This window comes from Amia ocellicauda, chromosome 15 (assembly GCF_036373705.1).
Source record: "Amia ocellicauda isolate fAmiCal2 chromosome 15, fAmiCal2.hap1, whole genome shotgun sequence".
In the NCBI taxonomy this organism is placed as follows: Eukaryota; Metazoa; Chordata; class Actinopteri; order Amiiformes; family Amiidae; genus Amia; species Amia ocellicauda.
In genome coordinates, this window is record NC_089864.1 from 30,855,506 (window position 1) to 30,872,474 (window position 16,969).

At 40.2% G+C, this 16,969-nt stretch overlaps 1 protein-coding gene across 1 annotated transcript in view; it reads left to right on the forward strand.

Moving 5' to 3' along the window:
• Nucleotides 1–420: 420 nt before the first annotated feature.
• LOC136772026 (ninjurin-2) overlaps nucleotides 421–16,969 on the forward strand; it is a 48,503-nt gene continuing 31,954 nt past the window's right edge. Inside the window, exon 1 of the mRNA XM_066724692.1 lies at nucleotides 421–578. Within this exon, the coding sequence (XP_066580789.1) occupies nucleotides 546–578 (33 nt within the window). The 5' untranslated portion in view covers nucleotides 421–545. The remainder of the gene's footprint in view (nucleotides 579–16,969) is intronic.

Sequence of the window (16,969 nt, forward strand, 5' to 3'; positions counted from 1 at the left end):
CCAATCAGCGGCTTCCTCTGTTCCTCAATGCACCATCTTCCTGGCCTTTATCGTTCCCAATCATCACACACCCTCCTGCCTCGCTGCTGCGCTGCATATTCTGCACCAAAGTACTAATTTAATTCCTCCAGCTGTGTATTGGAATAAGGCATTTCAGTGAAAAAAGTATTTGGGATTACAGTGTTTAATGTCTTCCAGTTTAGGAGAGATCATTGTAAAACAGTAAATTGGAGACATGGTGAAGCCTGCAACAATAGATTTACAAATGTGTTTTTCAGCAGAACAGAGCTATATGTTGAACCAGTTTACCTTCAGTTTACTAAGACATCAGTGTCCAGTTTTGTTGTTGTTTTGTCACACGACCCAGTTCTACTCCCACTGCAGTGACTGACTGCATCATAGTGATATATGAATACCACACTTGTTCCTCCGGCCAGCCACTGTGAAGCTTTGAATTTCTCCAAAACTGTCTGCCAACATTTGCTTTTCCCTGCCTGCTTACTGTCACAACTCCAGGGAAAATAAACTCTTGACTATTGACTACAATGGCAACAACAAGAGGACGTGTCAATTTGCAGGTAAGCAAAATTGAAGAGACTTCGAAGCATTAGGTGACTTGCAGTGAGTGTATTTTTACAGTTTGTTTTGAAGCGCTGGTGTGGAATTTGGCAGGCTGAGAAAAGAAGATGAGGCGAGAGTGTCAAAACTGTTCTACTCAGCTTTCTCTGTGAGCATAGCTTCTTAAAATGCGTCATTCAAATATCAATTAGAGGAAGGCTGTAAAGGAAAAAAAAGGGAGCCTAATATTCCCAGAGATCAAAGAGAGACACACTTCAAAACCTATTAAGGAATTGCAGGGAATTTTACACTCTCTCGATAAGTCTTTTTCTAAGAGTGATATTGCTGTATGCTAATGGATATAGGGTGTGACAGTAAGCTTTTTTGTGGTGGATTTGAGAAACTTTAAATGCACCAAATACATGGGTTTATTTAAATGATTTTAATCATTCATTGGGTTTGTTTTTATTATGTAGAGATCTGAATTAGATGCTAATCGATGCCACATTTGCATAATCTGTTCTTCGGTAGATTATTATGCCAATATTGCTGTTTAAAAAAAAGTGCTTAAGCTCATAATATATGCAGATAATGTTTTATAACTGTTTTGACAAATAATTACAACACTTAGTGACTATAATGATGCAAGTTCTCAATAACTATTCAAAGTTGCCAAGGTGCATTTTTAAATATGAATATTTGTTGCTTGCAAATCCGATGGCTAAAAACAAGAACAAATTTCAACAATTTTTATCCACCTGGTCTACATGTGCCTGTATGTGTGTGTGTGTGTATTATTTACTCTTAAACGTAAAGATACTTACATATATGTTTGCAGCTTTGATATTTTTTTATGAGGAAAACAAGTAATCTGATAGTCTGTGCTATATGCTATATGCTGACTAAGGCACATAGCACAGACTCCCCCCCCCCATCACCTCAACTTCATTTACATTTTTGCACCTTATACCTGAAGTTTGGAGTGCATACGGTTTTTAATAAACATGGCCTGTTCACACGTTTGTAGGTCAAATACATAAAGTGCAGTGGGTCAGTATGATGTAGAAAAGCTTCAATGAGAAAAATGATAGGATAGCATGGAGTACTGCGTGCTAAACTGAATGATTTGATAGATTTGATCTAGAACATAAGAAGAACATAAGAACATAAGAAAGTTTACAAACGAAAGGAGGCCATTCGACCCATCGTGCTCGTTTGGTGTCCATTAATAACTGAGCGATCCAAGGATCCTATCCAGTTTGACTTTAAATGTTTCCAAATTTTCAGCTTCTACCACATCGCTGGGGAGTTTGTTCCAGATTGTAACTACTCTCTGTGTGAAGAAGTGTCTCCAGTTTTCTGTTTTCAATGCCTTGAAGCCCAATTTCCATTTGTGTCCCCGGGTGCATGTGTCCCTACTGATCTGGAAAAGCTCTTCTGGTTTGATGTGGTAGATGCCCTTCATGATTTTGAAAAGGTTCAGTTCCCTCAGTCTCTCCGAGTAGGACATTCCCTTCAGACCTGGAATAAGTCTGGGTGCTCTCCTCTGAACTGCCTCTTCAGCAGCAATATCCTTCTAGAAGTGAGGTGCCCAGAACTGTACACAGTATTCCAGATGAGGTCTAACTAGCGCATTGTACAGTCTTAACATTACTTCCTTTGTTTTAAATTCTACACTTTTGACAATATAACCTAACATCCTGTTTGCCTTTTTTATTGCTTCCCCACATTGTTTGGATGGAGAAAGTGAGGAGTCCACATAGACTCCTAGGCCTTTCTCATGCATTACTTCATCTAGTTCTATTCTTCCCATAGTGTAATAATAGTGGACATTTTTGTTACCTGCATGTATTACCTTGCACTTGTCCACATTGAATTTCATCTGAATATTATTCAAGTCCCGTTGAATAGCCTGTGCTGCCGAGATTGTATGTGCTGAGCCACCTATTTTAGTATCATCTGCAAATTTGACAAGTTTGCTAACTATCCCAGAGTCCAGATCATTAATATATATTAGAAAAAGCAAAGGCCCTAATACTGATCCCTGTGGAACTCCACTAACAACCTCACTCCTCACTCCTCACTCTGGCTCAGTTTTGTCCCCTTTCTTGTGGATTGGTATGACATTTGCTGTCTTCCAGTCAGTTGGCACATCCCTTGTTCTAAGTGTCATTTGGAATATTTGAGTTAGCGGCCTATACATTATTTCACTAATTTCTTTAAGTACTGTTGGAAATATACCATCTGGCCCAGGTGATTTGTTTGTTTTTAATTCTGCTATTACCTCCTCCTCATTTATCCTGATCTCTCTTAGGGTTTGACTAGACTGATTGTTAACCTGTGGCATGTTATCTGTTTTTTCTCTTGTGAAAACCTCTGTGAAATACTCATTTAGAACATTTGCCACATCTTGTTCATTTTCCAAGATACCTAAATTTTTGCCCTTTATTTGTTTCACTTCCTCCTTTATTGACCTCTTGCTGTTGTAGTATTGAAAAAAGCTCTTTGCATTAGCTTTAGCTCCAAGAGCTATGTTTCTTTCTATTTCCCTCTTTGCTTTCCTGATCCTTTTCTTAAGGTCTCTTTGCAGCTCAACATATTCTATGCATTTTGTTTTATCTCCATCCCTTTTGTATGTGCTATACAACATTTTCGTTCTCTTGATATTTTTTTGCATACTTCTATTAAACCATTTTGGCCAATGTTTGTTGGTCCTCAATTTGCTAAGTTTCGTTACAAATTTCTCCTGAGCCTCAAGTAGTATATTCTTAAAATATAACCATCCATTTTCAACTGAATCTGTATCCAGTGTGCTCCAGTCTACCTATTCCAAGTGCCACCTCATACCTTCAAGGTTTGCTTTTCTAAAATTGTAGACCATTGTTTTAGACTTGGTCCTTGTTTTTTGTAAGAATCCCTCAAAGCAAACCATATTGTGCTCACAGTTTGCCATTGGTTCTCTAACTAGTGTCCCTCTGACTCTATCTTGGTCATTTGAAAATATGAAGTCAATGCATGCACTCTCCCTGGTTGGTTCCTTGACAAATCTGTTATTCAGGACCTACGCTGCACAACTAGGAAGGACTATTTCAGCTTCCTATCTGTGAGGGTAGAGGGAATGATAGTATACATGTCCAGGAAAGTTGCATCCATGAGGTTACAATACTTAAAGCGTTGCTTTGATCGAAAAGGGATGTTTTTTCTGTCTGAAACTCACTCAGATGGTCCCAGGCCCTGCTGTCCAATAGCTCTCATTGCTGATATCCATCTCACATATCATGCATCTGTCACATTCCTGTGCAGGCCCATCAGCATTGTCTTTCTGTCAGTGTCCTAGATGGCTGATTCCTCCAAAGTTTGTCAAATATGATGATGAGTCAACATTTGGGCTACTTGAAATCACTAAATATTCTAGAGTCCTAGGTTTTCCTTCTTGCTTGTCAAATGTACAAATGTACATGTTTTCATCTGAACATGTGCCTTATGTTTTTTTGTCAAATGATTGAATAATTAGAGACTTCTTCTCATGGCCCAAGCAAATTGGAAAGGTAATAAATAATTATGGGTGGAAAGATCTTAGTGCAATAATGTGTCTACAGATAAGCAAATCAATGAGAAACACAAGGTTGTGAGTAATACAGCATCAAAAGAAATGAATGTCCCAATAAAGATAGGCAGGGCTAAAACAACATGCAAAACTAAACAAAAAAAACATGCAAGGCCAGTTATCTCTTTTATTCTGAAAGCCAAAGCAATTTGACAGAAATCCCTGTACCTTTAAGGCCGACATTTGAAAATTCCACTTTTGATTTACGTACTTAATTAATTTTACTTGCACGAAAGCTTCCATTGTATTTTTAATACTGTTAGTAAGGCCAATTTACTTTAAGGACACTGCAATGAAATAAATACCCTACTTAGTAAATTGATAATATTTTGTTATGTATGTCCTGAAGCACAATATCTGTGATTTATGAGTTAGAATAATGGCAGACCAGCATAATTATATTACTTTACAAATTACATTTCAAAAAGCAATCTAATCCTATGCAATGGGCAAATTGATCGAATGTTCAATTTTCTTATATCTAGATATACTATAATAATGTTGATAATAATAACAAAAATAGAAATGTTTTAATAATAAAATAAATACATTGTCTTTTGCTACCACTTCACCTTACTTTAAAGCAAAAAACAGTGAGAAAATTCCCATGTGAATGATTTTGGAAGCTTTTGTTAAGAGCAGGCGAACTACCAAGGTCAGACAAGTGATAAAACATAGGAAAATGTCTTGAGCTTGACCTCATACTCTGGAGTCCCACGAATTTTACCAAAATAAATTAAACTAGCAGTAAACCAGTTCATCCTGACAATGGTATGATGAAAACAAAATATTAAGCTTTGGGGGAATTACATGATTAACAGGCTAATAACATTTTAGACCCATAACGTTTATATGACTCTCATGTCTGGTTTACTAGCCAACACGTATAAAGAGACTGCCTGAAGATTAGATCAATGTTCAGCTACCTGAACCATTTCTAAGTACTAAACTTCACGACCTAGGCACTTCTAATAGCTCTGAAGGCAAAAGGTCATGAAACACTCAGAGACAAAGCAAAGAAATTGTACCAGAATTGAATTCACTAGCTAATATTTAAGACAAACAGGTTTTAGATCTCAGTCTATGACACCAATTGTCATATAGTTATACACACGGGAACGGGCTGCACCAGTTTGACAAGCAAAGAGATTTGCAGGACAAAACCTCAAAGGATTTCAATTTCTTTAATGACCAATACACTCCTGTTCTACTGCTGAATGGTGATTCAAACTATGCTTTCTGCTTTCTTGTAGCAAGTTTTGTATACAAAACAAGGATGACCTATCAGAATGTTAGGGTATATGGTAAAAAGTGTAGAATTGAGAACAAGGGAAGTAATGTTAAGACTGTACAATGCACTAGTTAGACCTAATCTGGAATACTGTGTACAGTTCTGGGCACCACACTTCAAGAAAGACATTGCTGCTCTAGAGGCACTTCAGAGGCGAGCAACCAGACTTATTCCAGGTTTGAAGGGAATGTCCTACTCGGAGAGACTGAGGGAACTGAACCTTTTCACCCTATAACAGAGGAGACTATGTGGGGACTTGATTCAAGTCTTCAAAATCATGAAAGGCATCGACCACTTCAAACCAGAGGAGCTTTTCCAGATCAGCAGGGACACGGACCCGGGGACACAAATGGAAATTTGGCTTCAAGGCATTCAAGACGGAAAACAGGAGACACTTCTTCACACAGAGAGTTGTCACAATCTGTAACAAACTCCCCAGCGATGTGGTTGAAGCTGAAAATTTGGGAACATTGAAAAATAGACTGGATAGTATTTGCAGCATAAGGTACACTTATAAATTTCAGTTCAAATAAGTGAATTTAAGTATCACCTTATCAAGAATCCTAGAATCTTGTAGAACTCAATTTCTGCAATTGGACACAGACACCAATTCCAAACATATAAATTCTAAAATTTATTAAAAACAAAGATAAAATGTAGCACTACACTAGTTATACAAAAAGGGAAAAACTAATTAAAATTCACTCAAGATCAACAAATCAAAGACAAATCACTTCCATGACCAAATCAAAGACACATGAAATCACAAATCACATATGATAACACACAAAACGTTACACAAAATTACACACATTGACTACAATACCTGTTAGTAAGACGAAGGTGAGTCTCTCATTAGTATTGTTAGTCGGACATTAAATAACTAATGCAAATTAGTATTTAAGTCAAATAACTTCTCGTTATATATATTAGTTTCATTTACGTTTGGGTGCAGAGAAAGATCCTATTATTACTTGTTACCACAATTCTCCCTAATTGATTACTGTCCAATGATTAAGAATAGGCAGGGCCACCTATAATCTAGTGTCTATTAACTTGTGTCAATTCCAGACTAAACAGTTAAACAGGAATGAGAAGATATTTCTCGGCGTTGACAGATTTTATTTCTAAAATTGTCAAACAAAACAGTTTAAGGCAACACTCACTTATATTTAAGAAAATACTAAATGATATTACACATTCTAAAGTTTATGACTCACAGAATAACATTTCTAATTGATTTCTCAAATGTCATTAATAATAAACTACAAACTGTTAAACTTATCTAAACTTCATCACAGAGAGGCCTCTCTGTATTCAGGCTCATATAAAACACACGGCATGAGGTCCGTGTGGTTTGGAACAAAGGCAGTCCGGTTCAGCTTTGTCCAATAACTTCCACTCATTCGATGCACCTGGAAGTTGGGGTTTTGCGAAAGTAGAGTCTTTTCCAAACAGATTTTCCACTGGTTTGAAGGCTCCAAGGTTGTGCACAGGATGTCTTCTTTGCAAGCAGGGTTTCCACCTTAGTTACTTGAAGACAAAGTCTTTGAGGAAAGCAGGGCCCTGTTCGTTTCTTAAGACTCAATATTATTATTATTATTTATTATTATTTTTTTTATTTCTTGGCAGATGCCCTTATCCAGGGCGACTTACAACATAAGTGCAAAAATACAGTAAGTACAAGGCATCAATCATTACAAATTCAATTAAACTAAAACATAGCAATTCAAGATAATACATTTTACAAATTCCAATTTACAATTTACACGAGTACAGTAAGTGAGGTCCTACATCCTGGACCGTGAAAGCTAAGTGCTATCAAGATGTAGGGTCACAGTCAGGGGTTATGGGAAAGGGAGCAAGGAGGAAAACAATCAAGAACGCAAGAAGCATAATAAAACTCTGTGAAGTGGGGTGAATCTAACGGGGATAAAAAGGACTAATATTACAAGTACTGTCGGAAAAGATGTGTCTTGAGTAAGCGCCGGAATGAGGTCAAGGAATCTGCTGTTTTGATTTCGGTGGGAAGGTCGTTCCACCACTTAGGGGCCAGGGATGTGAAGGAGCGGGCTCTGGAGGATGGAGAGTGGAGAGGAGGTAGAGTTAGTCTTCTGGCACTGGAGGAGCACAGTGGTCTGGAGGGGATGTATGGAGAGACGAGTGTCTGAAGGTAGCTTGGTGCAGTGTGGTCGAGACAGCGGTAGGTGAGGGTCAGTGGATTCCAAGGGGATCGAAATGGGGAGGTCAGCAGAAGGTGAGGAAGAGTGGGGGAAAAACAGGAGATCCGATTTGGAGAGGTTGAGCTTGAGGTGGTGTGAGTGCATCCAGGTGGAAATAGCAGACAAGCAGGAAGAGATGTGATAGGGGATGAGAGGGTCAAAAGAGGGAAAAGACAGGAAGATCTGGGCAACATCAGCGTAGAAGTGGTAGGAGAAACCATGGGAAGCGATGAGGGGGCCCAGGGAGCGAGTGTAGCGAGAGAAAAGGAGCGGGCCCAGGACGGAGCCTTGGGGAACGCCTGTGAGGAGAGGTTGGTGGGTGGATGAGGAGCCTCGCCATGTCACTTGGTAGGACTGGTCGCTGAGGTAGGAGGAGAACCAGGCGAGAGCAGTCCCAGAGATTCCAAGGTCAGCGAGGCAGGAGAGGAGGATGGAGTGATCAACGGTGTCAAATGCTGCAGAGAGGTCAAGGAGGATGAGGACTGAGGAGAGGGAGGCCGCCCAGGCACAGCTGAGGGAGTCAGTGACAGCCAGGAGAGCCGTCTCAGTGGAGTGAGCTGTGTAGAAGCCGGATTGCAGAGGATCAAGGAGTGAGTGTTGGGACCGAAAGTCAGAGAGCTGACGGTGGACCGCCCGCTCAAGAGTCTTTGAGAGGAAGGGGAGTAGGGAGACAGGGCGGTAGTTCTGAGGAGAGGTGGCGTCGAGGGCTGGTTTCTTGAGCAGTGGGATGACAACAGCTTATTTAAATGCAGAGGGGAAACAGCCAGAGAGGAGTGAGGAGTTGAGGAGGGAGGAGATGAAGGGGAGAAGATCAGGAGCGGTCGCTTGGAAGAGGCGAGAAGGGAGAGGGTCCAGGGCACATGTTGTAGGTTTGTGACATAGGAGGAGAGCAGAAACTTCAGCATCTGAGAGAGGCGAGAATGAAGAAAAGGAAGCTTGATCGGTGGGAGGTTTGGGTGTGATGGGAGATGAGGGTGGGGTATTGAAGAGCCTGCGGATGTCTGCAATCTTGAAGGAGAAGAAGGAGGCGAAATCATCAGCAGTGAGAGATGGGGGAGGAGTAGGGGGAGGGGGGCAAGGAGGGAGGAGAAGGTGGAGAAGAGTTTGTTGACAGTGGATTCGAAGAGTGATTGGAAGTAACTTCTTTGCTGAGGTGAGAGAGGAGGAGAATGTGGACAGTAGAGAGCAGTAGAGTTCGAGGGCAGCTGGGAGTTTGGTCCTTTTCGGCGGCATGCAGACTAGTTCGGGTTGCGCGGAGAACAGCAGAGAGCCAAGCCTGAGGAGGGGAGGAATGGGCAGGATGAGACGTGAGAGGACAGAGAGAGTCAAGGGAGGAGGTGAGGGAGGAGAACAAAGAGGAGGTAGCACTGTTGACAGATAGATGGGAAAAACAGTCAATGGAAGGTAAGAGGGTGAAGGCAGTGGAGGCAAGGGTGGAAGGGGAGACAGAGCGGAGATTATGGCGGAAGGTGACAGAGGGAGTGGGTGGAGTGGGAAGGGAGGGGAGGGAAAGGGAGAAGGAGATGAAGTGGTGGTCTGAGATGTCCATGGGTGTCATGGAGAGTGTTGAAGGGGAGCAGCCTCTAGAGAAGATGAGGTCTAGCTGGCGGCCAGCCCTGTGAGTGGGGGGAGACGGGGAGAGAGAGAAGTTAAAGGAGTGAAGTAGAGGAAGAAATCCGTCACAGTGGAAACGGTTGGAGAGGTGGATGTTGAAGTCTCCCAAGAGGATGGTAGGTGAGGACAGCGAGCGGAGGGAGGAGAGAAGAAAGTCGAGTTCATCCAGGAAGGAGGTGAGTGGACCAGGTGGACGGTAGAGAACTAGAAGGAAGAGGTGAGAGGGAGAAGTGATTTCCACTGCATGGAATTCGAAGCTGTGGGTCGAGATAGAGGAGAGAGAGGGGGGACAGAGAAGAGGAGAGAAGGGGAGAGCAGGAGCCCCGGTAAGACAAGGGGAGTGGGACAGGACGAACAGAGAGGATAAGGCAGCAGGGGTGGTTGAGTTGTCTGGGGAGATCCATGTCTCGGTGAGAGCGAGGAAATCCAAGGACTGATGGGAGGCGAAGGTGGAGATGAAGTCGGCCTTGTTGGAAGCTGAGTGGCAGTTCCACAGGCTCGTAGCTAAACAACAAACCACGTACACAAACCAATGTAAATTAACTAAACGAGGAAATGCGCAAGAAAATAGGATACTTAGCTGCGGTGACTTGAGCGACTTCTCAGCTGGCTTGCCTGAGAGTCCAGTGGCAACGACACAAACACACCGGCTAATTTAAGCTGTATTAGACAATAAACTCAAAAGGCTGGTCAGGATGACCCTCCCTCCCACGCAGGACTGCTAATAGCACAATTAATGGCCGCTTAATATCTGAATACAGACAAAGACAGTGCCAGACACACACAGTTACACTGCACAATAGCTTGTAGTAAAGTTAAACAAATGCTAAATAATCACAGCCTACACAGTGTAACACTTCTGATTGCAGACAGGGCGTGTCGAGTGCGCTAAGTAACTGGCTAAATTTACTAACAAACAGTCGCTGCTCTTCCTACAAAACAAGTGCAAGATATACAATTCGTAGCTAAACAACAAACCACGTACACAAATCTTAACTTAAATAAACAAGGAAACGCGCGCGAGAAAAAACGATACTTAGCTGCGGCGACTTGAGCGACTTCTCAATAGCTATTTAAATGACTGAACACTTTCGTATTGCAGTCGACTTAGTCAATTGTCCAGCTGTAAAACTCCACTGATCAGATGGGTACATGTGGGCATGCGCAGTTTCTAAAGTTCTTTAACTGAATAAAGTTCTTTAAAGAATTCTTCGTACGGCTCAATCTCCTTCTCCCAGTTTAACTCTTCTGTTGCCGGCAAAAACTTGGTTGGTTTCTGGTTCCGGTTCTGGCAACAGAGCTACAGGTTGAGCTATGTCAGCGGGTTACTGGTTCAGGTGAGAGAGAGAGTAAAGGTGCTGTGCATTGCCTTTTAATGCCTGTCAGATCAATAGATGATTGGTTCTTGAGTTTGTGAGATTGGATTTCGGTTTCAGCCCCCAGTGTCCTGTTGGAGGAGGCTTGATTTATGACTGATGTCAATCCATGCCATCTTTTGGAAATGCCGGTTGGCCTGGGTTCGTAGCTCTGTGTCGGGATTTCGGCTCTTGTCCACTTCAAAGAGTTTTTATTACCTACAGGCCCTATTCCCCAGACATTTCACAGCAGGGATTCCAAGCCATTTGGCCCATTCTCAGTGCCATCCTCCCAAGACTGCCACTTTGATATAGAACAGTTCACATGCTGATGAGCTCAGGAAATCTGATAACTTTGGGGGGAGAGGTCTTCTTTAGATCAGAGCTTCAGCTCAGAGCTAAAATGCTCTATCAAAATACACTCCCCCCCCCACTTAATGCTACATATTCTTGGATCACTTAGTTTTTAATGGACAACAAACGAGCACGATGGGTCGAATGGCCTCCTCTCGTTTGTAAACTTTCTTATGTTTTCATGCCTTCCTCTAATCTCAATCTTCTGCTCCAACAGTGCCTCTGCTTCAGTAGTCTACACCAGGGTTTCCCAACCCTGAACTGAAGGACCCCCTACTCTGCTGTTTTTTGTTCTCAATTGAACCCTTAATTGAACGAATAATTTCCTAAGTCAAAGCTTTGGAATCATATTAAACAGTAGCAATTTCAATTTCAAGTATAGAATTGTATAAATAACTTATTAATGAACCAACTCTTTTATTACACAATTGAAAAAGTCAAATCTAAACAGATTGTTACTTCTATAGGTTCAATTAAGTAACTGAGGGCTCGGTTGGAACAAAAACCTGCAGGGTATGGGGTCCTCCAGGACCAGGATTGGGAACCCCTGGTCTACACACTCCACACATTTTCTATGATTGAAACTTAACACTATTTCTCTTTAAATTGGACATTGGACTTCATTTGAGAGTTGTATATCAGGGATAATATTAAAACTGTATCTGAACTACTTGTTTCTTCAGTCTCCTCTAAGCAGGAAAGTTTGCATATGACTGGAGGCATTAATAAATTCTTAATAACACCCACAGTTTACCAGAATCCAGTTAATAATAACAATGGCAACATTGTAACTAGACATGTAGAGGCAGTACTAGAAAAAAACATATTTACATATATTTAAATATATTAAGGTTATAATTATAATTATAATATATTCTAGAATATATATCACTATATTGCAAACTTAGCTTGACATACACCGATCAGCCATAACATTATGACCACCTAATATTGTGTAGGTCCCCCTTTTGCCGCCAAAATACCCCTGACCAGTCATGGCATGGACTCCACTAGACCTCTGAAGGTGTGCTGTGGTATCTGGCACCAAGACGTTAGCAGCAGATCATAAGAACATAAAAACATAAGAAAGTTTACAAACAAGAGGAGGCCATTCATCCCATCGTGCTCATTTGGTGTTTATTAATATCTAAGTGATCCAAGGATCCTATCCAGTCTATTTTTAAATGTTCCCAAACTTTCAGCTTCTACCACATCGCTGGGTAGTTTATTCCAGATTGTGACTACTCTCTGTGTAAAGAAGTGTCTCCTATTTTCTGTTTTGAAAGCCCAATTTCCATTTGTGTCCCCGGGAGCGTGTGTCCCTGCTGATCTGGAAAAGCTCCTCTGGTTTGATGTGGTCGATGCCTTTCATGATTTTGAAGACTTGGATCAAGTCCCCACGTAGTCTCCTCTGTTCCAGGGTGAAAAGGTTCATTTCCCTCAGTCTCTCCAAGTAGGACTTTCCCTTCAGACCTGGAATAAGTCTGGTTGCTCTCCTCTGAACTGCTTTTAAAGCAGCAATATCCTTCTTGAAGTGTGGTGCCCAGAACCGTACACAGTATTCCAGATGAGGTCTAACTAGCGCATTGTACAGTCTTAACATTACTTCCCTTGTTTTAAATTCTACACTTTTGACAATATACCCTAGCATTCTGTTTGCCTTTTTTATTGCTTCCCCACATTGCTTGGATGGAGAAAGTGAGGAGTCCACATAGACTGATTGGTCTGTAATTTCCTGGCTCAGTTTTGTCCCCTTTCTTGTGGATTGGTATGACATTTGCTGTCTTCCAGTCAGTTGGCACATCCCCTGTTCTAAGTGTCATTTGGAATAATTGAGTTAGCGGCCTATAATAAATTTCCCTCATTTCTTTAAGTACTGTTGGAAATATCCCATCTGGCCCAGGTGATTTTTAATTCTGCTAGTCCCTTTAGTACCTCCTCCTCATTTATCCTGATCTCTCTTAGGGTTTGACTGGACTGATTGTCAACCTGTGGCATGTCATCTGTTTTTTCGTTTGTAAAAACCTCTGTGAAATACTCATTTCCTTTACTCAGATCCTTTAAGTCCTGTAAATTGCAAGGTGGGGCCTCCATGGATCGGACTTGGTTGGCAAGCACATCCCACAGATGCTCGATTGGATTGAGATCTGGAGAATTTGGAGGCCAAGTCAACACCTTGAACTCGTGATTCATCAGACCAGGCCACCTTCTTCCATTGCTCCGTGGTCCAGTTCTGATGCTCACGTGCCCATTGTAGGTGCTTTCGGCAGTGGACAGGGGTCAGCATGGGCACGCAGTCCCATACTATGGATGGTGATCAGTGCCAAAATTAAGATGAACGTGATTATGAACATGAAGATGATTATGAACATGATTATGAAGATGATTATGAAGACGAACATGAAGAGGATTATGAACATGAAGATGAACATGAAGAGGATTATGAACATGAAGATGAACATGAAGATGATTATGAACATGAAGATTAACATGAAGATGATTATTAACATGATTATGAACATGAAGATGATTATTAACATGATTATGAAGATGATTATGAAGTCGAACATGAAGAGGATTATGAATGTGAACATGAAGATGATTATGAGCACTGGATAGGACAATAAGCGCACTGGCTACCGCCCACTAGCTCTGATTGACAGAGTTCAATGTTTTGTCACATCGAAAAAAAAAATACAAGAGACGCTACGAAATGTAGAAGCGCACTGAGGAATGTGAATAGCAAAGAGACAAATGGGAAATAAATATATACATGTTGAAACTAATGAATGTATAAATACATGTTTAAATAAATAAATAAATAAATAAATAAATAAATAGACGAATAAATAAATAAATATACCTAAAAAACATCATCCATACATCATAATTTGGACCCAAAATATACCACTGATGAAGATGAAGATGCAGACTGTCCGCTTTTACAATTTTGTCATAGAAAGTGGTCAGAAGACAGACGCAGAGCGATGGCGGACAGACGTGTTTCAATGGAAGTTAATACTGAACAGTTTCCATATTGTGTTTTGTTTGTTTTTATTCGGGACAATTTACAGAGACACATCTACTCACTCACACGGTATCTATATATAAAGGGAGGTGTTAGTTTAATACCTAGATTTTACTCTATTGCAATAATTTTAGGCTTTATACAATGTATTGTGGAGCTATAGTACACATACATAAAGATATAGGAAGGCTATATTCATAACGTAACGACTCGGCGGGGACTCGAAACCAGCTCTCCCGCGTCGCAATACAGATTCACCGCAACGCCTTTAGCGAGGCTCCAGAGTAGTGGTTAAGGCGCATGATTGTGAGACTGGAATTTTTTGGGTCCGAATTATGATGTATGGAAGATGTTTTTTAGGTATATATATTAAAAAAAATATCATGGAGTTACACAGTTTCAGAGTATGGAGGACTATCCAAGCTTACATTTTAAATACATACACAGAGAAAATAAATACACAATTATACAAATACATGGACATTTAGGGCTATCTATTTATGTATTCATCTATTTATTTGTTTATTTATTTAAACATGTATTTATACATTCATTAGTTTCAACATGTATATATTTATTTCCCATTTGTCTCTTTGCTATTCGAATTTCTACATTTCGTAGCGTCTATTGTATTTTTTTTTTCGATGTGACAAAACATTGAACTCTGTCAATCAGAGTTAGTGGGCGGTAGCCAGTGCGCTTATTGTCCTATCCAGTGCTCATAATCATCTTCATGTTCATGTTCATAATCTCCTCTTCATGTTCGTCTTCATAATTTTCTTCATAATCATGTTCATAATCATAATCATGTTCATGTTCATAATCATGTTAATAATCATCTTCATGTTCATCTTCATGTTCATAATCATGTTAATAATCATCTTCATGTTCATCTTCATGTTCATAATCATGTTCATAATCATCTTCATGTTCATCTTCATGTTCATAATCAGGTTCATCTTAATTTTGGCACTGATCACCCTCCATACCATACGCAACAAACTACGATACACTGTGTGTTCTGACACCTTTCTATCAGAACCAGCTTTAACTTTTTCAGCAATTTGAGCTACAGTAGCTCGTCTGTTGGATCGCACCACACGGGCCAGCCTTCGCTCCCCATGTGCATCAATGAGCCTTGGCCTGTTGCTGGTTCACCGCTTTTCCTTCCTTGGACCACTTTTGATAGGTACTGACCACTGCAGACAGGGAACACCCCACAAGAGCTGCAGTTTTGGAGATGCTCTGACCCAGTCATTACTGAGCTACAATTTGGCACTTGTCAAAGTCGCTCAGATCCTTACGCCCATTTTTCCTGCTTCTAACACATCAACTTTGAGGACAAAATGTTCACTTGCTGCCTAATATATCCCACACACTGATGCCATGATAATGAGATTATCAGTGTTATTCACTTCACCTGTCAGTGGTCATAATGTTATGGCTGATCGGTGTATATCATTTATAATATAATGTGTCAATACATAGCAAAATAATTGTTTCATAAAACAGAATTTGTATAAATTGGAATAAGAAACACGTACATTCAATATATAGTGGAATAGAAGGTTATACACAAAACTTGGGCTTTGGAGTAACCTGAAAGAAATGAACATATGAATTGTTCAAGGTTCAATAACTGATCAACTTGTATATAAAATCTGTTTGGATTCCTTCTTCAGATGAGACCGATGCAAGGATGCAAAGGGATGTGTATTTTTGGGAAAGAGTTTGTATACAGTTATTTTAATTGAAGTTATGACAACGACTATTAAGACAAAGTTAAATAGAAAAGCCCAATTAATGCATTCATGCATTTCAGATTAGAGGCAGGATGAAAAAACTTGTTTAGTTTCCCTTGTAAAAGTTTAGTAACCTATGGTACATCACATGCAAGTATAGTAAAGCTAAGTGAAGTGATAGTTAAACATGGATAGGTACAGTAAAGCCAAATGCAATCCATTAAATGCATGCATGGTTAAACCCTGAAACAAATGTCAAAAGCACTTTATTAAATTTACAGTGGTAAACTTTCATGTTTAAAATAGGAACCACTTCTTTACCTACGGAGTCAGCATGGTGTCCTGTATTCCTATATTTAAACTGTATTTTATATGAAAATATGATAGTATATTACATCACAGCCAAAAAATCCACAAAAAACAAACAGTAAAATATATAATTGTATTTATTCAAGATGGCTCATACTGTACCTAATTCAGACTAGACTGCAGTCGGAACCAATTATAGCAACACTTCCTGTGGTTTGAAGACATTTCTTATGGGTACACCACAGGCATTTCAGTGACCACTAAGCATTATAAACCTCAATGCTACCATTTTAAGAAGAATATCCCATAATGCTTGTGGTGTACTGCTCTGGAGGAGTTTGTTCTTAAATTAGAATTAATATTTGAGGAGCCAAAAGTAAAGCTGTGGGTATAAGCCCATTCCAGCAAACCTGAGCTGTCAAAGGCTGTTCGTACAGCTGTTGTACTCTACCTTCCATAGCCAAGCTTGATGGGACTAGGCAGTGTTGCTGGCACTTTTCATATCTAGCACCACACATGACAAGTTCAGATCTAGTGTATTCCCAACTGTCTCAACTGTCTCAAGAGGCCTGCTTATTGTCATGCTGTGTGGTGAGTTATTTCATACTTAGGTACATCAACCCCCAGTTATATATATATACACACACATGGACTACTGGTCAAAAGATTCAGAACACCCCCATTCTTCCAGTTTTTATTGAAATTTAAGCAGTTCAAGTCCATTGAATAACCTAAAATGTAAAAGGTAAGTAGTAAACTGCCAGAGGTAAAACAAAAAAAGTTTAGGTTACCAAAAACTGAAAAATAATGTACATTTATATATTGTGTTACAACATCCTTGGGCAGTGTTATGGGCAGCTCACACTTAACGACTATTTTACACCGAATT